The sequence below is a fragment of the Meleagris gallopavo genome, chromosome Z (genome assembly GCF_905368555.1).
Source record: "Meleagris gallopavo chromosome Z, MGAL_WU_HG_1.1, whole genome shotgun sequence".
Taxonomy (NCBI): Eukaryota; Metazoa; Chordata; class Aves; order Galliformes; family Phasianidae; genus Meleagris; species Meleagris gallopavo.
This window is the reverse complement of record NC_139435.1, coordinates 42,614,923-42,634,868: the sequence shown is the minus strand read 5'-3', so window position 1 is coordinate 42,634,868 and position 19,946 is coordinate 42,614,923. Positions and strand designations below refer to the sequence as shown.

Genomic DNA, 19,946 nt, shown 5'->3' with positions numbered 1-19,946 from the left:
AAGCCATGCAGTGCAGTGAAGAAGAGTGCGCCTTACTAAGCAGTATCTAAGGCAAACATTAGCTTAAGAGTTGTGTGTGGATTTTTTTAAGAAAATGAAGCTCTCATTTCTGAACTAGTACTTCATCATGTTACAATACTGAGTCAAGTGACCATACACGGGTTGTTGCCTTAAATAAACCAGCTATTTGGAAGCATCCTTCTATTGAACTATAAATGTCTTGACCTGAGTATTTTAGTTCTTGACTAAATACATATCTTGAAGAGTACTTCAGATAAACATTATTATTTGATTTCAGGTGGCTAGAAAAGAATCGTGTTCATTTGACCTGAGTAGTAAATGCAGTGTCTGCAAGCTACTTTTACTTCTTCATGCAATGCAAAAACACACGTAATTTTCTTATACAGAAAAAAAAAAAAAAAGTAAATTACAATAATGAATACAATGTTATTATAATCTAAGATATAATTTTGTGTTATTTAATAGAAAATTAAAGCCTGGGAAAAAGTAGCTATAGTAACCATTGCTTGTTTTTATTATTTCATTGCAATTTACAAACCAAACTATTTCAGAGATAATTTCTTATGTTTCTTCATTTACTGCTTTCTTCCTCAACTTAACAAGCAACAGTCATGATATGGTAACTTACTTATAAATAGAAACTATGATTAACTTGTTACATTTTTGCTCCATGGTTTATGTCTGTGTTTCACATGCTCAAAAGAATCTTTTTCTTGATCAAAGAATTTGATTTACAGATTGATGTAATTTCATTGTCCCTTCTGTTTTATTTCCTTATTTATTCAATTACTTTGCATTCTTTATTACTTTTCATCCATGTTTTGAAAGATACAACGTGGACAATAATACAACACAACAACACCAACTTAACCAGAATCAAAAGTGCTAATCGAGAGAATCCCCATGCTGCATTTTTCAAGTATTCTGCCAGCCTAAACCAGCTTCAGGCTACAATTAACCATGCAGAACACTGTGAACAGGAGATATCTTACCACTGCAAAAAGTCAAGGCTTTTAGATAAGCCAGGTGAGTAAAACACACAAATAGTATGACATTATACCATGTACTTTCTTTCACTGTCAAACTTTTTTTTTCTTTCTTTCTTTCTTTCTTTCTTTCTTTTTTTTTAACTATGGTTATGTCATTTTGCTACAGTAAAGTTTGAACAACATCATAGATCTAGTACTCAGAGTTTTGTAAATTGCCAAAGATACTTGAAAAAGAAAATAGGAAGGGTAGAATCATAGAATCATAGAATCACCAAGGTTGGAAAAGACCTAAAAGATCATCCAGTCCAACCGTTCACCTATTACCAATAACTCCCACTAAACCATGTCCCTCAACACAACATCCAGTCTTTCCTTGAACACCCCCAGGGTTGGTGACTCCGGTACCTCCCTGGGCAGTCCATTCCAGTGCCTGACCACCCTTTCTGAAAAGTAATACTTCCTAATGTCCAGCTTGAATCTCCCCTGCCGTAGCTTGAAACCATTCTCTCTGGTTCTATCACCAGTTACACGAGAGAAGAGGCCGACCCCCAGCTCACTACAACCTCCCTTCAGGTAGTTGAAGAGAGCAATAAGGTCTTCCCTGAGCCTCCTCTTCTCCAGGCTGAACATTCCCAGCTCCTTCAGCTGCTCCTCATATGGCCTGTGTTCTAGACCCCTCACCAGCTTTGTTGCCCTCCTCTGAACATGTTCCAGGGCCTCAATGTCTTTCTTGCAGTGAGGGGCCCAAAACTGGACACAGTACTCAAGGTGCAGCCTCACTAGTGCTGAGTACAGGGGAACAATCACCTCTCTGCTCCTGCAGGCAACACTGTTTCTGATGCAAGCCAGGATGCCATTGGCTTTCTTGGCCACCCAGGCACAGTGCTGGCTCATGTTCAGCTGAGCATCAATCAATACCCCCAGGTCCATTTCCTCTACGCAGTCCTCCAGCCACACCACCCCAAGCCTGTAGCGTCGCCTGGGGTTGTTGTAACTGAAGTGCAGGACCCGGCATTTGGTCCTGTTGAACCTCATCCCATTGGCTTCAGCCCAGCTCTCCAGCCTATCCAGATCCCTCTGTATGGCCTCACTACCCCCAGGCAGATCCACACTTCCAGCCAATTTGGTGTCATCTGCGAATTTACTGAGGGTGCACTCGATGCCCTCATCCAGGTCATCAATAAAGACATTGAAGAGGACAGGCCCCAGCACCGACCCCTGGGGAACACCACTTGTGACCGGTTACCAGCTGGATTTAACTCCATTCACCACCACTCTCTGAGCCCGGCCCTCTAGCCAGCTCCTTACCCAGCCAAGAGTGTACCCATCCAAGCCTCGGGCTGCCAGCTTCTGCAGGAGAATACCGTGGGAGACAGTGTCAAAGGCTTTGCTGAAGTCTAGGTAGACCACATCAACAGCCTTTCCCTCATCCACCAGATGGGTCACTAGATCATAGAAAGAGATCAGATTGGTCAAACAGGACCTGCCCTTCATGAACCCATGCTGGCTAGGCCTGATCCCCTGGTCATCCCGCACATGCTGCATGATTTCCCTCAAGACAATCTGCTCCATAACCTTCCCTGGCACCGAGGTCAGGCTAACAGGCCTGTAGTTCCCTGGATCCTCCTTACGACCTTTTTTGTAAATGGGAGTCACATTGGCAAGCCTCCAGTCTTCTGGGACCTCACCAGTCAACAAGGAGTGCTGATAGATGATGGAAAACAGCTCGGCTATCACCTCCGCCAGTTCCCTCAGCACTCTTGGGTGGATCTCATCTGGCCCCATAGACTTGTGGCAGTCCAGTTGGAGTAGTAGGTCTCTGACTGTTTCTTCCAGAATCACAGGGGAGTTAGTGTGCTCCCCAGCTGAGATTACCAGGTCAGAGAGAGGAGTATCCTGAGGATAACTGGTCTGACTTTTAAAGACAGACGTAAAGAAGGCATTCAGAACCTCCGCCTTTTCCTTACCCTCAGTGGTCACATTCCCAGCCTCATCCAGCGAAGAGTGGATATTCTCCTTTGTCCTCCTCTTACTGTTAATGTATTTATAAAAGAATTTCTTTTCACCCCAGTGGCCAGGTTAAATTCAAACTGGGCTTTTGTCTTTCTGATTTCACCTCTAGTTTTTAATCATCTTTGCTCACAATATCAAGTGATCTCAAAGTCAATTTCTATTGTTAGTCTGTTAGATCAACAGACAACCTTATTAACAGAGCCTCTGTTAGTCTGCTTTCCTGGGGTTATTAAATTTTACTGAAGAAATACCTTGTTAAAAGAACACAAATCATTACATTGATATCAGTTTTTTCTGCATAATGTTTTTTAATACATCGTACATATTATGCATGACACGAAGCACTGATAATATTAAGTTTCCACTGTCCAATATAAACAGTCATAAGTCAAAAAAGAAAAATAGTCAATAATTGATCACAAATGACTTACCTAACAAGAAAGAAAAGAAAAAAAAAAAAAAAAGGAGAGCGAGAGAGAGAAAAGAGTGGCTTTCTGATGTACTTAAATAATTAAGTTATATAGTCTCCTCAAGTCTTAATGCTCATTGACATGCAGTTGATGTAAACAGATTGTACTGTGAAAAAACATTTTAAGTACTGAGTAACAAGAACATGGACATAAAAGCATATTATTAGCTGAGTTTTTAAAAACTAAGCCAATTTTTTTTATATTAGTTTATCAGAAAATCAAAATTCTCAAATTGATTTCTTGACATTGTTTTCTAGAAAGCAGAGGCCTCAGAGTTGAAAAATCTTTGGTTCTTTTCAATTCTTCCTTTATATATGTCTCATCCTTGCCTATATTATGGACATCACTAGAACTTCTTAGACTAGCATTTATTTTATTTATTGATGCCTTTGCGGCATAAGAGAAGAGCCTACTGCACTGAGCCTTTGCTTTACCTGTATATTCATGATTCAGGTCTTGGTTAGGTATTTGAAAGCTTGATTTAAACCCAGCAGAGGGTTTCAAGATTGTGCTGACTAGGTATTTTATAATTTTGGCTATTGTAATTCACAGAGTAAATTACAAGGAAAAACTAAATCCGGTTCAATTTGGAAATCATGGGGAAGAACAAACAAAAACTCAGAGAAGAAAGCAGGAAAAAACTCAGGGAAACAAGACTTCTTATTTCTTACTTATTTTTGAAATCTATTGAGATAGCACAGAAATGCAGGATTTGTTAAAAATATAAAAAAGAATGCAACTAGTCAGTTCTGCTAAACTGTCTAACATTTAGAGTTCTAAATGATCATAGAATCATTTCTCAGGAAAGGACTCTTATGATCAAGTCCAGCCACAACCTACCCTTACAACACTAACACTAACAACCTTTTGCTAAATCATGTCCCTGAGCACCACATCCAGATGGTTGTTAAATACATTCATGGATGGTGACTCAACCACCTCCCTGAGGAGCCTGTTCCAGTGCCTATCAATCCTTTCTGTAAGGAAGTTTTTCCAGATATCCAACCTAAACCCTGGCACAACTTGAGGCCATTTCCCCTCATCCTGTCACCTGTCACCCGTGAGAAGAGACCAACCTTGCTCTCACTGCAGTCACCTTTCAGGTATCTGAAGATCTAAATTAGTCTAAATTAACTAGTGATATTGTATATCCTAAATTATTTTATTATTATTATTATTATTATTATTATTATGTCTGAAAAATATTTTGAACTGCTGACTACAAAATGTAAACCCTAAACTTTTTCTCTGAGGCTGTGGAACTACTTCTCAAATCTTTCAGCTGCTATACTTTTCTTTCTGACAGTATAAATTTACAACTGACTGACTTCAGGAAGAGCAAATCCAGCATCTTTTGAAAATTTTAAGATCATACCACCAAATAAGAGAATTTTTTAATTTATTTTTCAGTTGAAAAAAACAGGAAGAAGAGAGCAAATTACTTATCCTATCCAAAGAGTAATGATTTGATATTTAAAATTGCTACTGGAAAATATAGTTCTGTGCTTCTGAGAGCTGTGAAATACTCTTTGCACCTACTTTTATATGAAATACGCATTTTTCTTCTTGTTCCAGTTATGCATTTGAACAAACATTTAGGGTTACAGTGTGACACAAAATTGTAATCTCACACATTCAGAAGATAAATCAGGTGTTTTTTTGTTCTTCCACTTCTAACTATGAATTATAGCTGAACTTGTGAAAATTTTCAGCCTACTATGAAAAGCTCATGTATCTGAATAAGAATTCTGTTCAGAAAATACATACATTTTTTAAAAATGAGGGAATTTCTGGAAGGCAAAATGATGTAACTGGAATACTTTAAATAATAACTTTCTGACTTAATTGTTATTTCATCCATTTGTATCTGAAGTTTAGCTTTATAAAGTCTTCCTTCTTTGTATTATTTTATAGTTAGCACTGCAAAACAGAAAAACAAACGGCAATTGCATATAGCTTATAGCAAAAGCAAACACTGAAAAAAAATTCAGATCACATTTTACTGCAAATAAATCTGTTCTGTTTCATTTATTATGACCTCAATGAAATAGCAGAATTTGAAATGCAAATATGTGTACTATCAAAGTTCCTACAAAGAACCCTCCCAATTTTGTGATCTATAATCTCCACAAGCTGTACCTGACAAATACAAAATTTGATTATTATCACATGAGACATTTTTAGACACATACATTACAGATATTAATTCTTTACCATCTGTTTTTTAATAATATATAATATTCAGTCATCCTGACAGTACATGTAAACTATGTCATTAAAGATGTTGCTTGTTAATAAATCTAAATGGCTGTTATTAAGAAATCTCTAGCCCCTTTTATTAACATACATTGCTTAGGCAATATTTAGTAGCAAAACAGGGATGACAATCTGTACTAATAAGTATGAAGGTGCAGCATTTCTGTAAATAAAACTTCTCAGAGTTTTACATGAACAGACAACAAAGACAAGCTTTCAAATATATCCTAATGTAAAAAACTGTGAATATTAGTTCATGACTACAATATAAAGCTAAAAGATGCTGTTGAAACAGCAGAAACACATCAATTTTTTACAGCCCTTTTTGCTGGAAGGATATCAATCTGTGCTAATAAGTATGAAGATGCAGCATTTCTGTAAATAAAAACTTCTCATAGTTTTACATGAACAGACAACAAAGACTAGCTTTCAAATATATCCTAATTAAAAAACTGGGAATATTAGTTCATGACTACAATATAAAGCTAAGAGATACTGTTGAAACAGCAGAAACACATCAATTTTTTACAGCCCTTTTTGCTGGAAGCCTTTTAAAGGGCTGCCTGATGAATTATTTATAAACTGTCATCAGATTTTCTTCTTTCTGTGAAGGCTTGCAAATACAAATGCTGATACAAAACTGATATTGGACATCAATGCTTTATGCAAGTTTGACTTTTCTGGAAATAGTTTGCACTCTTTCTTTGGCCTGCTGAGCCAACAGTCATATGATAATGAGTACAGTTAATATCTTTGCAAGCTAAGAGATTGTCAGTATAACAGAGCTGTTATCTAAAAGTGAAGTTTAATAAACAGTGGCACTTGTAAGCAAAGCTGAAACTAAGATTAATTTGAGTTTATCCTGTGGCCTTCTGCTGATTTTTTCTGGGCTTCAACAACAGCAAAAAGAATTGTTTCTATAGAAAACTACAGTGTAACACTACTGGACATTTTCTCATGTCCTGACATTAATGTGTTGCAACTTTTAACCTCCTCTCTCATTTAGATGATTTGTCTTTATGCTTTATACATTTTAGACATTTTCTGTGCTGTGTATTTTACCAGTCTTGCTTGACAGCTCTTTAATCTTGATCTACAGGACTTTAAAATTAAGGAAACATGCAGTTTTGTCACTTTATTATAAAAAACACTGTCAAATACATAAGGGGAAATACTCTTTATCTTTATGAAATGCCAATTTTCTCAAGTGACCAAGACATTAACATAATTTTTGCTGTCTCTAAGTATATAAATTCTGAATCTGCAACATGTGATTTAACATCTGACTTTGGGTAATTTGATAAACACTGTGTAATAGTTCTATTCACTTGTTCACTGTGTATCACAGATGTGAGTACTACTCTGAGCTCTTGTTAGTAGGATAAGTCCATTTCTGCATTTTCTATAATTCCTTTGATTTGATTCCTGGTAGTTCCATGATGTAAAATTGATCTTTTTAATATAAATATACTTAGTTTTTTAGAGTGATGTTACCTCCTTCTTCACAGATCATTTTTAAATAAAATATATAAATTGACTGTTTAGTATAAATGATTCTAATATAATGACTGGCTAAGCTAGGGACTGTGAGTTCTATTCTCTAGTAAACAAGCAAGGGCTTGTGACAATTGTTTGCTACCTCATAGTGAGGTATTAGAATGAGTATTGGCTTGCCAGGTAAAGGTGATAACTTTTTTAATTTTTTTTATTTTTTTTAAGTTGTTCTTTAAAGTCTTTACATTTGAAGAATAATTTTCCTCCTCTTAGAATTTTGAATAATTGTATTAAAAAAAAAAAAAAAAAGTGGGAGGAGTAGTATATAAACCTGGGAACTGATATTTTCCTATCTTTTAGATGGGTTGCCGCTGAGCTGGTGGATTGGAAGGACCAACGAAATACAGACTTACTGGGGAGGTTCTTTGCCTGCTGTTCAAAAATGCGCTTGTGGCTTGGAAGGAAGATGCATTGATTCCCAGCATTATTGTAACTGCAATGCCGACAGAAATGAATGGTGATTTTTTCAATTGCTGTTTATTCATAACACTTTGTCCTGGAATGCAAATAAAGAAACACAGGCCTTTGCAGATTCTGAACACCAAGACCATTGTAAATTTAAATTAACATAGTGTCATCTGTTTCTTTAAGATAACACTGTTAGACAATTACAAGTAATATGTGTTATTTTTAGTTCTTTTTAGTTCCTTCAATTTGAATTCTGGATTGGGTTAAGATTTATTTTAACAGGAGTTTTTCTAATTTTCAAGTAAACATATTTTAAGGTGTTGATTCTTCTCTGTATGACTAGTCATTTGTTTATAGAATACTGAAAACAATTAAAGCTGACAGATTTGGGGAGGGGGAAGCTAGAAATTCTAGGGAATCTTAAACATCATTTTTAACTACACTTCAAACTTTATTCTTTTCAACTTTTTTTTTTTTTTTTTTTGTTATTAAACTTGGACACTCTAATTATCAGCAGAACTTATACATTATTCCAATTATTCTAAGAAAATTTAAGTATTTCCAAGACATAGATTTTCTACTGAAAGAGGATCTGAACTAGCCTTACTGTTGTCCAGCTCTCCAGTCTGTCCAGGTCTTACTGAATGGCAGCACAGCCTTCTGGTGTGTCAGCCTCTCCTCCCAGCTTTGTATCATCAGTGTATTTATTGAGGGTGGACACTATCTCCTCATTAAGGTCACCCATGACCAAGACCAGACCCAGCACCAATCCCTGGGGAACACTGCTAGTCACAGGTCTCCAACCAGACTCTGTACCGCCATTCACAACCCTTGGAGCTCAGACATCAGCCAGTTCTTAACACACCTCACCATCCACCCAACTATCCAACACTTCCTCAGCTAAATAACTGAGTTCATTGAGCCTAAGGAGGGAATCTCTTCCTATTCTCTTGGTTAATTTTGTTGATTAACCCCTAACCAGTGTGATTTCCAGATGAACTATCCTCTCTCAGTTTACACACTTGTCTCTGACTTTGCCTTGAATACTGAAGGATGATTCAGATAGAAATTGATCTAATGGACAAATTGAACTTTCTAGAATACTCCAGAGCATTCTAAAGATTGTTTCCATGAGATCTTGAGAAGAAATCTTTCACCCTGCACTGGTATTTTCTGAAATTTAGTAGGTCAGTTCTGACACTAAGTTAACAAAAGACATGAAATAAGGAGTACTATCTGAAATTAGCAGTTCTAAGCGTAGGCTCAGAACACTGGGATTCTTATTTCCTTTTCTGTATGTTACTTATTTGAAGTAGACTTCTTTTCCTGTACACTCAACATGATTTCATATTTTTCTATTTGACTTTTTTTTTTTTTTTTTTTCCCAGAAATGAAAAAATACAAAAACAAAAACATGTTAAACTTGCTGGAAAGTTATGTCAAGACATTTAACTTTCTTTTTCCTTCAGAATTTATAAATGTAATTATATATTTTTCTTCAACAATGTGTCAGTAATATTGAAACGTTTGTCAGAATCACAGAGATACTTAAAGAGCTTTCATTTTACCTTTTCAGGACTAGTGATACTGGATTCCTTTCCTATAAGGATCATCTACCAGTAACTGAAATTGTGGTCACAGACACTGACAGACCAAATTCTGAAGCAGCTTTCAGACTGGGGCCTTTGCTTTGTCGTGGTGACAGTAAGTAACAATTACAGAGTTTTTCTTAATAACAACAGATTTTGTCTATAATAAGTTTTAAAAATCATTTGTTAAACAGCCTAGGCCATGACTTTGTAAAAGTTCTATGAAAAGAAAAAGACAAAACGAAGTGGCCAATTCAAATCAAAAGTAGAATTATAAAGAAATATTTTTTGAGGATACATGATGAAAATCAGCATAGGGCATAGTTAGTATAGTATACATTATATGACATTTATTACCGTACATATTATATATGTCTACTACTTCTAATCAAAATTTAGAAGAGGAAAAAACATCATACAGAAGATCTCAAATAAAGCGTTGAATTGGTATATAGTAAGGGATTAAAATAATCATTAATCCTTATTTATTTGCCTGAAATGCTTCACAGTGATTCATAAATTACTACTTTTATTTATTTATTTTTTGTGATATTCTTCTTTCATCATATTTTGTGGTTATTTTTGTTCTATGCTTGCTTTTATTTTCCCCTTTGCCAAATTTATTTAACTTTTCTGATTAAAAATAAATAAACATCAGTAAAAAATACTGATCTGTACTTTTAAACTTACTCAGGAGACTACATGTATTAGCAAATTATTATTACATATGTTAACAAATTAGTATGCATTTATTTCAATATAGAATCATCTTCAATTTCATTCCTCTGACTTGTGAGTGTAATTAGGAAGATTTGTCCTGAAGAAGTGCATTCTAATCTTCTCTTCTCGTGAAACTTTAGGAGACATGGGGGGGGGAAAAAAAAAAAAAAAAAAAAAAAACTGTTAGGTGTTTCATTTCTCTTCTACAGCATAAATTTTTGAACTGATTACTTCTAAATCACTGTCAATGGTTTACGGGCTGATTCGGTCCAGTTCCATGACTAGAAGGGCGGAGGGATCCTTGGATCTGCGCCCCCAGAAAAGGAAAATAGGGGACCCCAAAATAATTGAAAACAGCAGCAACAATCTGAGGTGAAACAAACTAATTTACTAAATATAGTATCAGCAAAATATAATGAGAGAGAGAGAGAGAGAGTGTGTCTGGAAGGTGGATTGGCCTCACCACAACGCTGAGATGAGAAGTGCAGTCCAGTTGAGCCGATGAAGAAGCGCAGGCAGAGAAGCGCAGACGGAGAAGTGCAAGCGAATTAGCGCAGGCAAAGAAGAGAGCATCAGGTGACCTTGCCGGGAGTTATATCTCCTCGCTGACCGCAAAGCCCCCTGGGGAAATGTAGCTCTTCTTCTCTTCTGGACAGGCACCCGGAACTTGAGCATCAGCAGTCAAACCCCCAGTGCATTGCATGATGTTATGATGTGGAATACTGATAACCAAAAATCATGAAACCATGACAATCATATCAGAGAATTATGAAATCATGGGGTTAGGAGAAAGAAGCTTGGGATAATTCAGATCGGAATAAGATGTGTACTGTGTTCAGTTTTGGGCATCTCCATACAGTAAGGACATTGAGGTGCTGGAGCAGGTCTAAAGAAGGACAACAGGGCACGTGAAGGTCTTGGAGAGTATGCCCTATGAGGAGCTACTGAAGGACCCGGGGCTGTTGAGTTTGGGGAAGAGAAGGCTGATGGAAGGCCTTATTGCTCTCTTCAGATATGTGAAAGGTGATTACAGCGAGAGTCAAGTTAGTCTCTTCTCACTGGTGACAGGTGACAGGATGAGGGGAAATAGCCTCAAGTTGCACCAGGGGATGTTTAGGTTGAATATCAGGAAAAGCTTCTTTACAGAAGGGGTTGTTAAGAACTGGAATAGGCACCATTGGGAAGGGGTTGAATCACCATCCCTGAATGTGTTTAAAATCCGTTTGGATGTGATGCTCAGGGACATAATTTAGCAGACGGTTGTGAGAGTTAGGGTAGTATGGTTAGGTTGTGGTTGGACTTGATGATCTTTATGGTCTTTTCAACCTAAGCAATTCTATGATTCTATGTTGAAGAGCACCAACCCCACGACATTGCTTGTCACCATCTTCCATCTAGACATGGGGCCATTTGTCACAACCCTTTGTCTATTGCCTTCCAACCAATTTTTTATCCACCACGCAGTCCACCCCTCACATCCATATCTTTCCAATTTACAGATAATGATGTGGTGGAGGACAGTGTCAAAAGCCTTGCACAAGTCTAGGTAGATGACACTGGTCACTTCCCTTTGTCCACTGATATCATCACTCCATCTCAGAAGGCCTCAAGAAGACTTCCCCTTGGAAAAGCCATGCTGGCTGTCTCAGATCACTTGCTTGTGATTTAACACATCATCTAGGAGGATCTGTTCCACGATCTTCCCAGGCTCACCAGCCTGTAGTTCTCTAGATCCTCCTTCCTCCCTTTCTTGTAAATAGGAATGATGTTTCCCTTTTCTCCACTCCCCAGGCACTTTGCCCAACAGCCATGACTTTTCAAATATGATGGAGATTGTCTCAGCAACCACATCAACCAGCTATTTAGGACCCTGGAATGCATGTCATCTGGCCCCATAGACTTGTATACATTCAGTCTCACGAGGCAGTCTCAGTCTTGGTCTGCCCTTATGGTGGGGGAGGTGGGAGAAATTCCTCCCCCAGTTGTCACCTAGAGACTCAGGGATATGAGCTTCAGGGATGTGAGAAATACAAAACTCCTGGCTGCTGGTGAAGAATGAGGCAAAAATCTCACTTAGTACATCAGCCTTCTCCATATCTGTTGTATCCAGTTCTCCTTTCTCATTTATCAAAGGAGGCACGCTCTCTTTGGCCTTCCTCTTCTGGCCAACATGCCTATAGAATCTCTTCTTGTTGTTTTTAACATCCCCCATCAAGTTCAGTTCCATCTGTGCTTTGGTTTTCCTAATCCCATCTCTGCAAATCTGGACAGCATCCCTGTGTTCTCCCTTGGTGACACTCCCTTGTACAGCTGGTACAATCCCTTCTTTTCCCTCAGTCTTACAAGAAGGTCTTTGTCAAACCATCTTGTCTCCCCTGCCCAATTCCTTATTTTGAGGGATGGAGAGCTGTTGGACTCTCAGAAAGGCATCCTTAAGTTTTATCTAGCTTTCTTCCACTCCCTTGTCTCTAAGGACGGCTTCCTAGCCTGAAGTTTGCTCTCCCAAAGTTTTGGGTCCTAACTTCACTTTTTGGCAGACCCACATTCATCAAGATCACAAACTCAACCAGAGTATGGTCGCTGCAGTGTAGACTGCCTCCAGTCTTAATGCCTTTAATGATCTCCTCTGCATGGGTGAACAGATGCAGCAGATCAAACTCTGGTTGGTCTATCCAATACTTGAACCAGAAAGTTATTGTCCTTTGACTCCAACTAGTTTAAAGCCCTCTCAATGAGCCCTGCCAGCTCATGGGCCAAGATCCATTTCCCTCTTAGAGACAAATGACACATGTTTGCAGCCATTAGGCCAAGTGCCAAGTAAATCACCCCATGATTGGCACCTCTCGCAAGAGCAGCTCACGTGGCGGGGGCATTGCCAGAGTAGCAGCGGGAGATTTAAACGGGCGCAAATCCGGAAGAGACCCTTTTGATCGGCGAGGTTTGCTGCTTCAGAGCTGCCCCAGGCAGAGCTGAGGAGGCGGATCGCGGGGTGCATAGAGGATTCTCTCGGTTTTTCCCTCATCCAGGGATTCCCGAGGCATCGGAGCAGCCCAGCACCTCTCGCGAGAGCGACTCACGTGGTGGGGGCGTTGCCAGGGTTGCGGATCTCCGTCCCTGCCTTCCTCCCCCCCCTCTAATAAGAGCTTTGAAGAGGGCATTGGCGTTCCACTGCCCACACAGATGGGGAGGAGGAGTTTTGTCACTGTGAAGAGGGTGATAAGTGCAGTTGCACCTATCAATGACCTGCTAAAAGCGAGGGCAGATCCAGCACTATCAGTAATGGGGCGGAGCTGTTAGTCACACTTGGTAATGCTACTCTGATTGTGCTGGTGCTAGTGGGTCTGCTGGATTGCCATGGCTGCGTCCCGGCAGAAGGCTACTGCCAGGAAACATGTGGAGACCCAGGCAGAGGTCCTCTGCACACGTAAGAGGAAGCCTGTAGCCAAGAAGAGTATGGAGACCCAGACTGAGGTCCCAAAACAGCACGCTAGCGTTCAGGTTGCTGGCTGCAACGAGTGCCAGAGTCTGGCCCTTGAAGTGCCAGGCGATGGAGGCAGCACCTGTGTAAGGTGCGACCAGGTAAATGACCTTCTCAGTCTGATGGCCTGCCTGAGGGAAGAGGTGGAGAGGTTGAGGACCATCAAGGACTGTGAAAAAGAAATTGACTGGCGGTGCCAGGCCCTATCGGCCCCGAGATACTGGCATGCAATTGAGGCTCCCTATGGAGCATGTGGCCCCCTGTCACCTTGCAAACAGGTGAAAGAGAGGAATCGGCAGACAGACTGTGCTCCTGATACAGTGAGCCCTCAGTCTGCTCCTTCCCCTCACAATACTTATGAAGAACTAGGGGGTGTGGGTCAAAACTACTGTAACTCTCTCCCAAAAGGGCAAGGTGATATCCACTGCTCAGTGGCGGAGCCTCTGCCCTGTTGTTGCTGAGCAGAGCAAAGCTATTTGAGAGAGAAGGACGGGTGGAAACAAATACCGACTTGGTGTTGTAGGCGTCCCCCCAGACCATGCTCGGCTCCCCAGGTGCCTATGCGGAATAGATTTGAGGCCCTGGAACCCGAGGGAGAGGTGTGTGCAGGTGTGGAAGGAGGCCCACCCTTGAGGGTGCCTCGGGGGAAGCGGTCAACCCTGCGCCTCAAGACTTCCTCCACCCAGAAGGACAGAGGGGTGGTTGTCATAGGCGACTCCCTGCTGCAAGGAACCGAAGGTCCTATATGCCGGCCCTACCCTACCCACAGAGAGGTGTGCTACCTCCCTGGGGCATGGGTCAGAGACATCGCTAGGAGACTTCCCAGACTGATCTGCACTTCTGACTACTATCCACTATTGATAGTACAGGCTGGCAGTGAAGAAGTTGGTGAGAAAAGCCTGAAGGCTATCAAAGATGACTTCAGGGAACTGGGGCGGGTAGTTGAAGGAACAGGTGTGCAGGTGGTTATTACATCTGTACCTTCAGTGACAGGAAACGATAGTGGGATGAGCCTAAAAACCCATCTCTTGAGCAAATGGCTTAGGAGTTGGTGCGAACGCAGGAGTTTTGTTTTTTTTGATCATGGGGCAATTTACGCGGCACCTGGCATGATGGCTGCAAATGGAAGCAGCCTGTCTCCATGGGGAAAGAGGGTTCTAGCCAAGGAACTGGTGACAGGTGTTTAAACTAGGTATGAAGGGGGAAGGGGACAAAATGAGGACCGCTGGGACTGAGGGGGGTAGTTCGAGGCTCCAAACAGAACTTGATGGGTGGAGACAGTGGAGTTCAAAGGCTTGGAGAGGGGTGGAGGGATGCTGCTTCTCTTACGTGTCTGTATACTAATGTGCATAGCATGGGAAATAAACAGGAAGAGCTGGAGTTCTGCGTGCAGTCGCAAGGTCATGATCTCATTGCAATCACGGAGACGTGGTAGGACAGCTCGCATGACTGGAATGTTGTCATGGAGGGCTATGTGCTTTTTAGGAAAGATCGGCTGGCTAGGCAGGGTGGTGGAGTTGCTCTTTATGTGAGAGAGCAGCTAGAAGGTATTGAACTTCACTTGGGGGAGAGTGATGTAGCAGTGGAGAGCTTATGGGTGAGAATCAAGGGGCAGGCTGGTAAGGGTGACACTGTTGTGGGTGTGTACTACAGGCCCCCTGATCAGGATGAGGAGGCTGATGAGGCCTTCCATAAGCAACTGGATGTAGTGTCACGTTTCCAGGCACTGGTGCTTATGGGGGACTTCAATTATCCAGATATTTGCTGGACGACCAACATGGCCAGGCACTCACGGTCCAGACGGTTCTTGCAGTGTGTTGAAGACAACTTTCTGATGCAGGTGGTGGAGGAACCGACGCGGGGAGGGGTGTTACTGGACCTTATTCTCACCAACAGGGATGGACTTGTTAAGGAAGTAAAGGTTGGGGGCAGTTTGGGTTGTAGTGATCATGAGATGGTGGAGTTCAAGATCCTGAGTGGAAGAAGCAAAGCAATAAGTAGGATTGCTAGCCTGGACTTTAGGAGAGCCAACTTCGATCTCTTCCGGGACCTACTTGGAGCTATCCCATGGGCTCGGGTGTTAGAAGGTAAGGGGGCCTCTGAAAGCTGGTCAGCATTTAAACAGCTCTTCTTCCAAGCTCAGGATCGGTGCGTCCCTGTGAGCAAGAAATCAGGAAAATGTGGCAGGAGACCTGTGTGGATGAGCAAGGAGCTCATGTGCAAGCTCAAAAGAAAGAAGAAGGTCCATGAAATGTGGAAAAAGGGTCTGATCACTTGGGAAGAATATAGGAATGTAGTCAGGGCCTGCAGGGATGCAACGAGGAAAGCTAAAGCCCATCTGGAATTGAATCTGGCTAAAGTGATAAAGGATAATAAAAAAAGCTTCTTCAAGTATGTTAACAGCAAAAGGAAAACTAGGGAGAATGTGGGCCCCTTACTAAGTGAGGGGGGGGTCCTCGTAACGGGGGATGCTGAGAAGGCAGAGATACTGAATGCCTTCTTTACTTCCGTCTTCAGTGAAAAAGCTCTCCTGCAGGTTTCCCACACCCTGGAGGTTAGTGAGAGGGTCTGAGAAATGGGAGACTTCCCTTTAGTCAGGAAAGAGGACGTACGTGAGCACCTAGGCAGTACTAAGGTCCACAAGTCCATGGGACCTGATGGGTTGCATCCACAGGTGCTGAGGGAGCTGGCGGAGGTCATTGCCGAACCACTCTCCATCATTTTTGAGAGGTCTTGGATAACAGGGGAGGTCCCTGAAGACTGGAGGATAGCCAATGTCACTCCGGTCTTCAAAAAGGGCAAGGAGGAAGATCTAGGTAATTATAGGTCTGTCAGCCTCACCTCCGTCCCTGGAAAGGTGATGGAACAGCTTGTGCTGGATACCATCTCCAGACAACTGGGAGAAAAGGAGGTTATCAGGAGTAGTCAGCATGGGTTCACCAAGGGGAGGTCTTGCTTGACCAACCTGGTGGCCTTCTATGATGCTGTCACATGCTGGGTGGATGGGGGAAGAGCGGTAGATGTAATCTTCCTTGATTTTAGAAAGGCATTTGAGACTCCCACAACATCCTTATAACAAAGCTGAGGAAGTGTGGGATAGACGAGTGGACAGTGAGGTGGGTTGAGAACTGGCTGACTGGCAGAGCGCAGAGGGTCGTCGTTGGTGGTGCAGAGTCTGGCTGGAGACCTGTAACCAGTGGTGTCCCCCAGGGGTCTGTGCTGGGCCCAGTCTTGTTCAATATCTTCATCAATGACCTTGATGAGGGGATAGTGGCCACCCTCAGCAAGTTTGCTGATGATACGAAGTTGGGAGGATTGGCTGACACGCCTGAAGGCTGTGCTGCCATTCAGCAAGTCTTGGACAAGCTGGAGAGCTGGGCAGTAAGAAACCGGATGAGGTTCAACAAAAGCAAGTGTAGGGTCTTACACCTAGGGAGGACTAATTGCATGCACCAATACAGGCTGGGGGATGAGCTGCTGGAGAGGAGCTCTGCAGAGAGGGACCTGGACGTCCTGGTGGACGACAGGTTGGCCACGACCCAGCAGAGTGCCCTTGTGGCCAAAAAGGCCAATGGCATTCTGGGGTGCATTAAAAAGAGAGTAGCCAGCAGGTCGAGGGAGGTGATCCTCCGCCTCTACTGTGCCCTGGTAAGGCCTCATCTGGAGTACTGTGTCCAGTTCTGGGCTCCCCAGTACAAAAAAGACAGGGATCTCTTGGAAAGAGTCCAGCGGAGGGCCACAAAGATGGTGAAGGGCCTGGAGCATCTCCCCTATGGAGAAAGGCTAAGTGAACTGGGTCTGTTTAGCTTTGAGAAAAAACGACTGAGAGGGGATCTGATCCAGGTTTATAAATATCTGAGGTGTGGCGGCCATAGTGGTGAGGCCAGTCTCTTTTCAGTGGTACGTGGAGACAGGACGAGGGGAAACGGACATAAGCTGCAGCATAGGAAGTTTCGCACGAATGTGCGTAAGAACTTCTTCACGGTGAGGGTGACGGAGCACTGGAACAGGCTGCCCAGGGAGGTTGTGGAGTCTCCTTCTCTGGAGATATTCAAGTCTCGCCTGGATGCCTACCTGTGCGACCTGGCGTAGGGAACCTGCTTTGGCAGGGGGGTTGGACTCGATGATCTCTAGAGGTCCCTTCCAACCCCTACAATTCTGTGATTCTGTGATTAAAGAATTCAAAGTTCCTGTAGTGGCACCAGCCTCTAAGCCACTTATTCATTATTTGGCCCACACTATATTCCTCACTGCTCCAAGTGGATAGAAGAAAATATCACTTATGCTCCCACTCCCTCAACCAATTGCTGTAAAACCCTGAAGTCTTTTTTAATAGTTTTCAGGCTTCCCTATTTCATCCCCCCCCTGCCTGAATGAGTAATAGGTAGTAATTGGAGGAGTGAACCAGAACTGGGAGTTTTCTTGTTACATGCTTGACCCAGAGGCCAGGGAGGCAGAAAACTTCTGCATATGGGACCCATCATTCCCCTGATAAAGAAATTGCCTACAATGACGACTTTTCAGTCTTTCCAGGCAGAGGCAGACTGGAGATGCAGAGTCAACTACCTTGCTCTTGGCAACATCTTAGGGAAACCTCTCACCTCCTTGCTCATCTCCCCTTCAATGTTTAGTGCCTCAAACCTATTACTTAATAGGCACCTGGGGCAGTGAGGTAGGTAGAGAAGGTAGGTAGAGAAGGAGCTTGCCCATGATGCAGAGCTGAACTGTCTTTCATCTCTCCCCATCTCTCAGATTCCCTCCTCTCTACCCAATAGCATCAGGGCAGGGGGTCCACCACAGTTTGGGGAATATCACCCTGGCGCCTTTCTCTCAAGTATGGAAGAGAATTATTCCATCTGTCAAACTCCCACTCACACACCCAAACACTCCTTAATCTCTCCACCTCCTCACCAGGAGGAGCTTCCAGCTGCTCACACCTCATGTAGGTGGAATTCCTGCTGCCCTCGTCCGATAGCAGCAGGCTCAGGGACTCCCTGCAGCTGGATACCTGTAGAGCCACATTCTTGGACTTCTGTATGGGTTGCCACAGTCTTCCTGAGGCAAGCTTGTTGCCTGATGGAGACCATCCAACCTGACCTTTAGCACCTCTAGGGATGAGGAATCTACTTCTCTGAGCAACCAGTGCCAGTGTCTCACCACCCTGTAAATAAAGAGTTTTGTCCTAATATTGGTATCATTCCTCTTTTGGTTTAAAACCATTCTCCCTTGTCCTATCACTGTTAGACCTTGTAAAATGTTGGTCTACCTTCTGCGTATAAGCTCTCTTTAAGTTCTGGAACACCACAATGAGATTGGCCCAGAGCCTTCTCTTCTGCAAGCTGAATAAGCCCAGCTTTCTTAGTCTTTCTTCATAGGTTAAGTGCTCCAGCCTTCTGATCATCTTCATGGCTCTCCTCTGGATCCAATCCAACAGCCAGAGACCCTAGTCTGAATGCAGTACTCCAGATGAACCCCAGAGGGGCAGAGCAGAGGAGGACTATCACCTCCCTCACTCTGCTCACTGTTCTACTTTTGGGTAGGATAAAGTAGGCTTTCTGGCCTGCAAGGGCACACCATTGCCTTGCATTGAGCTTTTAATCCACCAGAACCTGCAAGTCCTTCTTCACAGGACTGCTTTCTAGGAATTCTTCTCTTGGTTTGTACATAAATCTGGGGTTGCCCTGACCAAGGCTCAGCATCTTGCACTTGTCCTTGCTGAACCTCAGTAGGTTCTTGTGGGCCGGTTTCTCACTCTTGTCCAGGTCCCTTTGAATGACATCCCTTCCTTTTTTTGTATCAATTGCACCACTCCACTTAGTGTCATTAGCAAACTTGCTGAGAATGTACTCAATCCTGCTACTCAGATCATTGCTATAAATGGCAAAGAACATTGGTTCCAAGACAGAGCAACACTACTCATCACTGTTGTTCTCCTGGATAAAGATCATTTAACCACAACACTCTGGTAGTGACCATTTAACCAATTACTTGTCCATTGAATAGTCCACCCATCAAATCTGTATATTGCTAATTTAAATACAACAATATGATGTGAGGCCATATAAAAGGCCTTGCAGAATTTCAGGTAGGTTTCATCAGTTGTTCTTCCTTTTAGGAAGGTGAAAAGGAAGGGGGTAGGAACAGGTGAAGCAGAGGGGGAAGGGGAAGGCGAAGTGGGAATTGGAGGGGAACTGGAAGGGGGAGGGGGAGCGGGATGGGGATAGGGAAGGGAAGGGGGAAGCGGAGGGAAAAGTGGAAGGGAAAGGGAAAGGGGAACAGAGAGGGAGAAGGGTAAGGAGAAAGGAAAGGGGAAGGGGAAGGAACTGGTTTCAGAACTGAGTTCTGGGGATCATATGATGAGAGACTGATTACCAACTATATATTTCTCAATTCAGTATGAAACTTTGAGCTTGGTCAGTTCACCATCCAGTGTGTCAGGTAACTGTCT

General features: G+C 42.4%; 1 protein-coding gene and 1 pseudogene across 2 annotated transcripts in view; one reads left to right on the top strand and one right to left on the bottom strand.

Moving 5' to 3' along the window:
• Positions 1-19,946, bottom strand: part of LOC146542229 (uncharacterized) — a 417,733-nt pseudogene that overhangs the window by 251,380 nt on the left and 146,407 nt on the right.
• Positions 1-19,946, top strand: part of LOC104915132 (contactin-associated protein-like 4) — a 212,022-nt gene that overhangs the window by 159,637 nt on the left and 32,439 nt on the right. For both annotated transcript variants that reach the window (XR_014880595.1, XM_085213872.1), the window contains exons 13-15: positions 850-1,047; positions 7,604-7,760; positions 9,288-9,415. Coding sequence is in view for 1 of the 2 variants with exons in the window: in XM_085213872.1 (XP_085069998.1) it covers positions 850-1,047; positions 7,604-7,760; positions 9,288-9,415 (483 nt within the window). In the remaining variant the exon portion in view is untranslated. The remainder of the gene's footprint in view (positions 1-849; positions 1,048-7,603; positions 7,761-9,287; positions 9,416-19,946) is intronic.